At 38.8% G+C, this 8898-nt stretch overlaps 1 protein-coding gene across 1 annotated transcript; it reads right to left on the bottom strand.

Moving 5' to 3' along the window:
* Positions 1 to 399: 399 nt before the first annotated feature.
* LOC142235354 (uncharacterized) lies at positions 400 to 5592 on the bottom strand. Its single transcript, XM_075306608.1, has one exon. The coding sequence runs from the start codon at positions 5590 to 5592 to the stop codon at positions 400 to 402; it is 5193 nt and encodes a 1730-aa protein (XP_075162723.1).
* Positions 5593 to 8898: the final 3306 nt, after the last annotated feature.

Here is an 8898-nt window from a genome sequence, read left to right as displayed (position 1 = left end):
ACTCTTCCTTGACCTGTGTACGTCGCATCCACACCAAAGCAGTCATGTCCACCCATTCGTATTCCCGTTCATCTGCAGGGTGGAGAAGCGTATGATGACCAAACCAGCAAATCCGACATGGCCCACTCTTGCATTGATCAATTTCGTGGGAGAAAGCGAGGCAATTTTCACAGACCCGGTTTTGGTTGACGTAGCTCAGTTTTTCGTCGGTACGCATGGCTAAGAATCTGCGGCACAGCTTTAGGGGATGGCGAGTGTCGCAAAGTAGGCAGCGGTAGTCGTCGTTGTAGTTGGCCATATCTGTAGAGAGACAGAGATTGTGTTTGGTTAGGTTATGAGGTGACCTGAAGAAGCATGTGTGGAAAAGAAGCAGACTGGGAAACTCATATAATTGGAAGGCTAATCCAGGCGAGGTAGTAAAACAAGTTTGTGAATTGGACGTGTTATAGGTCCAGCTGCCGTTTTCAGGTCAACAACTCTAATGTGCCCGTCGGACCCCGGGTACAATTTGATAACTCTTCCGAGACGCCACTCGTTAGGCCCTCCTGGTTCCTGACGCAAAACGACCATATCTCCTAATTTAAGGCTTTCTGAAGGCCGTTGCCACTTATTCCTTTTATTCAATTCTTTGAGATAGTCGGATTTCCACCGACGACAAAAGTCCTGTTGGATAATTTTAAGTCTGCGCCAACGATTCAAAAGAGACAGTTTTTCGTTAATTTTTTCAGGCTCAGCAGGAGACAGTAGAGATGAACCAACCAAGAAATGTCCTGGGGTCAATACGGAGAAATCTTCTTGACTATCCGACATTGGAGTAAGCGGCCGTGAATTGAGACAGGATTCAATCGAGGCCAGTATAGTACTAAATTCTTCAAATGTGTGGCGTATTTGACCCGAAATTTTCTTTAAATGGGTCTTACAACTTTTTACGCCGGCCTCCCACAGCCCTCCCATGTGAGGTGCAGAGGCAGGGATGAAATGCCACTCCAACTTTTGGTGGCCATAACGGACAACGGCTTCAGATTTCAGCTCCGACAAGGACTTTACAAAATTGGCTTTTATTTCTCGGGCAGCTCCCACAAAATTGCGACCATTGTCAGAATAAATTTTGTGAGGACACCCTCGACGTGAGACAAAGCGTACTAGTGCAGCCATGAAAGCTGGGGTAGATAAGTCACTCACAACCTCAAGATGAATGGCCTTCGTCGAGAAACAGACAAAAAGGCATATGTAGCATTTGGAAATGCGGCAGCCACGGCCGGAGAAATTCTTCAGGTCAAACGGACCCGCAAAGTCCACACCCGTATTTGTAAATGGACGGCTAAATGTGGTCCGTTCAGGGGGTAGAGCCGCCATAATTTGGCCTTGCATAGCCTTTCGTGCCAGTACGCAATCCTTACAGTTATGAACACAAGATCTGATTAAGTTTTTCGCTCGTAAAATCCAACACTCAAGACGTATTGTCGCTAACATTAGCTGAGGACCTCCATGCAGAGTCAATTGATGGATAAAGCGTACGTAAAGTTTGGCAAAACCGCTCTTAGGAGACAGAATTACTGGATGTCGTTCACTGTATGATAGTGACAGAGTGGAACCTAGCCGGCCATTGGCTCGAATGAGTTTATCCTTATCGAGAAACGGGGTAAGAGTTAATAGTGGACTTTTGGATTCAATGGGCTTATCCTGGGACAGAGAACAGTGTTCTTGAGGAAAGTTGATCTTTTGAGACAGAAAAATTAAACGATTTCTCGCAAATGTCAATTCGGTCGACGTGAGACGACAGCTGCTGAACTTCGGCCTCTCTTTAGAGGCAGGACGAGTAGCATGAAAAAATCTAAACATATAGGCGATGACGTGAATCGCCCGAGAGAGGCAAGAAAATCGCGCAAGTATATCCTCGAAATCTGCTGACCTAGCTAAATGAACCTGTGTTGGCTTGGCTTCTAAATTCGTATCAGGAATGCTTGCGTTCGAAGGCCAAAACCGATCCTCTTCTTTTAACCATGGTGGTCCCGACCACCAAAGAGTATGATCCTTCAATTCTGAAGGAGTCGCCCCCCGGGTTGCTAGGTCAGCGGGGTTATCACCAGTGGAAACGTGACGCCAACAGTCTCCGACTTTGTCTTGAATTTTGGCAACTCTATTTGCCACGAAGGTTGTCCAAGTATGTGAAGGTTTCTTCAGCCAAGCGAGGACGATAGTTGAGTCGGACCATAAATAGAGAGGCCGATCATGAACATTTAATTGAGGCAGAAAAATGTTTATCAATTCTGCTAGAAGTAGAGCTCCACACAACTCTAGTCTGGGCAGAGAAAGTTTTTTAATAGGCGCGACTCTTGATTTTGAGACAAGTATATTAGTGTGAATCTGGCCACAAAACTTTACCCTCGCATACAATACAGCTGCATAAGCAAGCTCCGAAGAGTCACAAAATCCATGAAATTCAATTTCGCATTCGGGGGTATATCTAACCCAACGAGGGATATTTATTTGATCAATGTCGACATATTTTTGTATAAAGGACTTCCATTTCATTAGAGACATTGGTTTGAGGAAATCATCCCACTCAATTTCATCCAGCCATAGCTGTTGCATAAATATCTTCGCGGTAATTATAACCGGAGATAACCAACCCAATGGGTCAAAGAGACGCGCAATCACCGACAAAACTTCCCTTTTAGTAAAAGTTTCTTTGTCTTTTAACTTTTCTGAAACAAAATAAAACATATCAGTTTTGGCGTTCCACCTTATTCCCAAGGTTTTCGCAGAGCTTTTCTCATCAAAATCCAGAAAATCTTCACTCAATAGAGTGTCTCGAGGCAAGCCCTTTAAAATTTCTTTACTGTTTGAAGTCCACTTTCGAAGTTCAAACCCACCAGATAAAAGAATCCCTTCTAATTCTTTTCTAGCCCTTAGGCCCTCAGAGACAGAATGTGCGCCGGCAAGCGCGTCATCAATATACATATTGTTCCTTAATATCGTTGACCCTAGTGGAAATCTTTTTTCCTCATCTTCGGCCAATTGGAGCAGAGTGCGTAGGGCCAAATAAGGCGCGCAATTGACGCCAAATGTTACCGTTCTCAACTGGTAATCTTTAATTTCACTATCTGGATCTGATCTATATAAAATCCGTTGGTACGGGGCATGCTTGGGGTTGACAAAGATTTGCCGATACATCTTTGTGATATCCGCGTTAAAAACAAATTTGTACAATCTCCAATTTAAAATTAGGGTCACTATGTCTTTCTGCAAGACTGGCCCAACATATAATAAGTCGTTCAGACTTTTTCCCTTCGCCGAGGGACATGAGGCATTAAATACCACTCTCAATTTGGTGGAAACACTTTCGGGCTTATATACGCCATGATGAGGCAGATAAAAACAAGGTTCAGATTCTCCCTTTGGAAAATCAACAAGTTCCATATGTCCTAGAGACAAATATTCATTGATCACGTCATCATACATAACCTTAATTTCAGGCTTTCGTGTCAGTGATTGTTCATTTCGTAGGAATTGACTTAGAGCCACATATCTGTTTGAATTACTAAGTGCACCCACTTTTGGGTCAGATTTGAATGGCAAGTCGACGGTGTACCTTCCCGTCACATCTCGTTTAACAGTGGAGCGATATATGTCTTCACATATTTTATCTTCTTCAGAAATTCGTGTTTCCTTTGGAAGTTCTTCGATTTCCCAAAATCGAGACAGTTGCTCATCTATTGACACTCTTGTACAATGAGCTACCCGAGACACATTCATCGAAGTCCTATTGTACGTTGGGCCAGTTACGATCCATCCAAAGACCGTTTTCTGTGCCACAAGCGAACCAAGAATGCCGTGTTGTACTCCATTGAGTAAAATTAGTGGATATAAATTTCCTCCTATGAGGATATCCACCGGACCGCTAACATAAAAATGTGGGTCAGCAAAATCTAATTTAGGCAATTGTGAAGCAGAAAAATTATCAAAGGAATGTGTTGGAACACTTCCTGTTACATCTGGGACAACAAGTGCATCTATTTCTAATGAAAAGTTCGGATCAAACACCGAACCGATTGTAAAATATGCCAATTTAGTGCATTTGGCTAAATGCTCGCCGCCTAATCCAGAAATATCGGCAGAAATAGCTTTCGTAGATAATTTAAGTATTCTTCTAAGTCTCTCAGAGACAAATGAATCATCCGCACAAGGATCAATTAGCGCTCGGGCTTTATGAGAAATACCATCTTTAATAACAGTTATCCATGCAGTAGCTAACATCGTTTTATTAGAAACCGTTGTATGATATGCCCTAACGTTCCCTGAAGTTGAAGCTGAGGGCTGTTCCTCTTGAGGCATTGTATTGTTATTAGTCGCTAACTGTGAATTCGATTTACTATTACTTTGATTATTATTTCCTTTTTGGTGAAGATTCGGTCTGTGTAACAGCGTATGATGTTTTAAATTACATTCGGAACACGTTTTCTGACTATGGCATTCTGAAACCATGTGTCCCAAAGACAAACAATTCATACAATATTTGTCCCGTCTTACAATTGAAATTCTATTTTTATAGTTCATACTCATGAACTTGGGACAGGAACGTAAGATGTGATTTCCTTTGCACAAACTGCATTTCTGGGCATTTACTTTTGTGTGATGGACTTTAAAACTTTTAGATTTATCAAAATTATTATACTTTTGCCGCTGAGGCAGAGATGAATTTGAAGTATGTGGGCCATAAATGTCCGATACACTTTCTAACGCATGAAACCTTTCAGTTAGAAACTTATCAAGTTCCTCCCACTTCGGTATTTCAGTCTTTTGAGCAACTGACTGCTCCCACAGAGACAATGTTAACTTTGGCAATTTTGAAGAACATTGATATATAAATATCGGATCCCACGAACCAATGTCGATTTTATATAGTTTGAGAACTGAAATCGCATTATTAATTTCGCGTTGCAATTTCTTCAGACCGCTAGAAGATTCTTGCGTACACTGAGGCAGATTAAAAATTGTTCGTAATTGATTGTTAATTACTATGCGTTTATTCTCGTATTGATTACGCAAGTTTTCCCACGCAATTTCAAAACCTTCAGACGTTAATGGGATATGTCTATTTATTTCACGTGCTTCTCCACTCGTTTTTTGGAAAAGGTGGTACAATTTCTCTACAGCGCTCAATTTTTTATTATTCACATATATAGCAGTGAATAAATCCCTAAAACTGGGCCAATTCAAATAGTCACCATGAAAAATTTCCGTGTCACACGGCGGGACAGAAATTGAGCTACCAGTCTTTTGAATTGGGGGGGAAACAGATTCCTTTATCTTTGACTTGATATCCCCAATGAAAGCCATACATCGAATGTAACTGTTGTGAACTTCAACTTTCTTCTTTTTTAAAGTTACTTTGTCTTTCTTTTCACAAGCTGGGTCGTTGATACATTTTCTATAAAAATCCTTCCACTCATTATACATGCTTTGCAGCTCTTGTTGTTCTGCCTCGATCGACATTTCATTGTATTGCAATACCTCAGATTGTTTTAAGTTTTGTTCATAGGTAGTGACCTCATCGCACAAAATGAGATATTCTTCCAACAGCCCCATCTTTAATTGAGACAGATATACGAATACAAATTCTTTCCTTTGAGAAAGGCAAATATTGCACAGCTGTGTGATGAGACAGCAAAAAATCCACAAATTTTCCGAATAAGATTTCTCTTAGCTCAATGTACCGATTTTTAAATCAAATCAGTGCAAAAGAATCTCACGAAATTAAAGGGAACAAATTTATTTGATAATAAATCAGCGCAATATCTCCTATGCAATAACGAATTCTTGCTAATACAATTCCAAATAGTTCACCAAAGTACGAGGCAGTTTTATTAATTATATTGGAATGTATTTGGTAGTATTTAAATTGTCAAAGTGCGACAAGAAAATGTAGATTTCAACTCGTGATTAAATACAAGGCTCTTTAACCCAACAAAATTGTATGGCGAAATGGGGAAATTATTGCAAAAAAATTTTTCGAAAAAAGTTGCATTCGATGTTGTTTTAGCCCACTGTGTCCCTGAGACATTGGATTCAGTGACCTATGGATCTGTGTTCTATCTATTAACCCTGATAATCTGGGTATTTATTCACATTTATACTTGAAATAACAAAATATAAAATTTCTCAGCTTGAGACAAACTAGCCACTGTATATCAAAAATTTAGCGCATGCAAATACTTCCATAAAGAGACAAAATTACACCAAAATTCCAAAATTATTCGGCCAAAATATTATAATCCACCAAGAGACAAAATTACACCAAAATTATTTGGCCAAAAAAAAATATTATAATCCGTCGGATGTGGTGAAAATAACTAATATTTATATAATTGTTTATCACTAAATAAATATTTGTACGGCCGTTGTAAAAAATTTCTTTTAGTGTATTTCATCATTCACAACAGAAAAATTTTCAAATTTGAGACAATTGAGCCCACTGTACGCAATTTCCAATTTCATGAAAGTATGTTGCTTTCCTTTGAGACAGAATACTTCTTTCTTTATGTTCTCTTAAATCGTAATGATGCTACTGCGCTGCCCAATGATCACGTATGCCCAATAATAATTGTCAAACGTCAATACCAAATGTGCAAAACAAATCCCAGTTATGCTTTGTTACACCACAGTGTTACATATTCAACAAAATTGAAACAGTTAAAAAAAATTAAAACGATTTTTGCGTAAAGCCTTTTTGAGACAGTTAATATTCCCTTGAGACAATAAATAGAGTGATTCGCCGACCTGTACTCCTTACAAGTGTGCGTACTCCTGTATGTAATGAACTTTATGTAGTTATATTTCTCACAAAACGGACCCAAATTCGTTTTGTTAGTCGGCCAAGAGACAGAGAAAATATTTTAAATGTATGTACGTATGTACTTTATGCATAAGCAAATATAGCAACTCGCTGACTTGTCCTTTGACAAGTGTGCTAATAATATTTTTTTTTTTTGTTTACGAGACAATAATTTAATTCGACATTCGACTTGGTTTCACTTCACTGTGCTACGGCAAACATTTCTTTCCAACCATCGAACATTCCACTATGAGTGGAATACACAAATCTCATTTGACTGATCTCTATGACTCTCTTTGCATTCCAAAATGCAAATCATAGGCAAACGAAGAGACATAAACAAAGTATGAAAACAACCACCAAATTTTGCAACAGCCGAAAACGTCACCAAAATATCCCGGTTGGGAACAAAAACAAAATCACTGGCTGTGCTTTTCAATGTATTTGTGCGTGTGTGAAGCAGAAAAATGTTGACGTTTGCCCTTGAAATGAAATGACCTGCATCAACAAAGAATGCACATGAAGCAGCCACAAAATATAACTGTATTTATTTACAAAATATTCTAGAACATTTGAGAATATTTTTTATGTTTCTTTTCTTATTGGACTATGCCAAAAATTTTGAGGCAGCGTATGCAACAACAATTATGTGACTTTCCATAGGGGCAGCAACAGGGGCAATATAAATTCTTTTCCACACTCCAAAAAAAAATTATATTTGTACGTACCTCTGTAATCCGAATTGCTTTGGCCTGGTTATTAAAATTTTTTTTCCAAATTTACTGACCGTAGGTTCGTCAAACCGAGAAGGACCATATGTTAGGGTCTGTCCCCAACTCTCCGGCCTAGTTAAAGCAACTTCGAATGGTGGTTGGTTGATGACTTTATGGTTGATCACCTTCAGGGGCACAAAAAAAATGATTGGAGCTCTTCTCCCTTTGTCTGTTGCAAGTAGGTTGGGGCAAATTATTGAACGGTATTTAAAATCACTAGTAACAATTAAAGGCACTGGTTTCTATTTAGTGTGTCCAAGGTAACAGTTTTTTTATTAATGCTTATATTTCACTTATATAGGTCAAATTATATATTTCAATTTCAGGTTCTGACACTATTGCTACTTTTAACTTTATTTGTTTGCCGCTGCGTTAGCGCTTTGGGTTTTTTTTATAATTCTAACGAAATAAGAATCACGGTTGGTATGTGGCCGACTCGCGCTGATGGTGGGTTTCTTATTTCCCTTTATTGGCGTTTTTACAAGAACGAATTTATTTTTGTTTTCTCATTAGTTTTCACGCTCCGCGCACGGTAATAGTTGGTTTGCTTTTGATAACTATTCCTTGTTTTTTTTTCTCCTTATGACAGGCGCATGTCATAGGCGCTACGCGCAACGGCGGCAAACAAGAGTAAGGAGGGCAGCAAGTTCACGCATGTAGGGATGTCATATATCAATATTTCATACATATAATAGATTACTTGCGTGAACAGGAGCTATATCTAAATCTGAACCGATTTCAACCAAATTTGGCACGCATAGCTACAATGCTAATTCTACTCCCTGTGCAAAATTTTAAAATTTCTAAATCGGATCAAAAAATTGGCCTCTGTGGTTATATGAGTGTACATCGGGCGAAAGCTATATATGGGAGCTATATCCAAATCTGAACCGATTTCAATAAAATTTGACTGTAGTACTAATTGTTCTTCTTGTGCAAAATTTTAAACAAATTATTGGCTTCTGGGGCCATATAAGTCCATATCGGGCGAAATATATATATATGGGAGCTATATCTAAATCTCAACCAATTTCTTCCAAAATCAATAGGGTTCTATTCTGAGCCAAAACACATACTAGCGCCAAATTTGAAGTCGATTGGACTAAAACTGCGATTTCGACTTTGATTACAAAAATGTGTTCACGGACAGACGGACTTGACTATATCGACTCAGGAGCCCAACCTGAGCATTTTTGCCAAAAACATCATGTGCTCTAAGACACCATAAAGTATATATATATATATATATATATATATATATATATATATATATATATATATATATAT

The sequence above is a fragment of the Haematobia irritans genome, chromosome 4 (assembly GCF_050003625.1).
Source record: "Haematobia irritans isolate KBUSLIRL chromosome 4, ASM5000362v1, whole genome shotgun sequence".
NCBI lineage: Eukaryota > Metazoa > Arthropoda > Insecta > Diptera > Muscidae > Haematobia > Haematobia irritans.
Note: the sequence above shows the minus strand (reverse complement) of the source record. Positions and strands in the feature narration are given on the sequence as shown.

Excerpts from the sequence above, each read along its gene's own strand:
- LOC142235354 (XM_075306608.1), bottom strand. The coding sequence starts at position 5,592 with ATGGGGCTGTTGGAAGAATATCTCATTTTGTGCGATGAGGTCACTACC.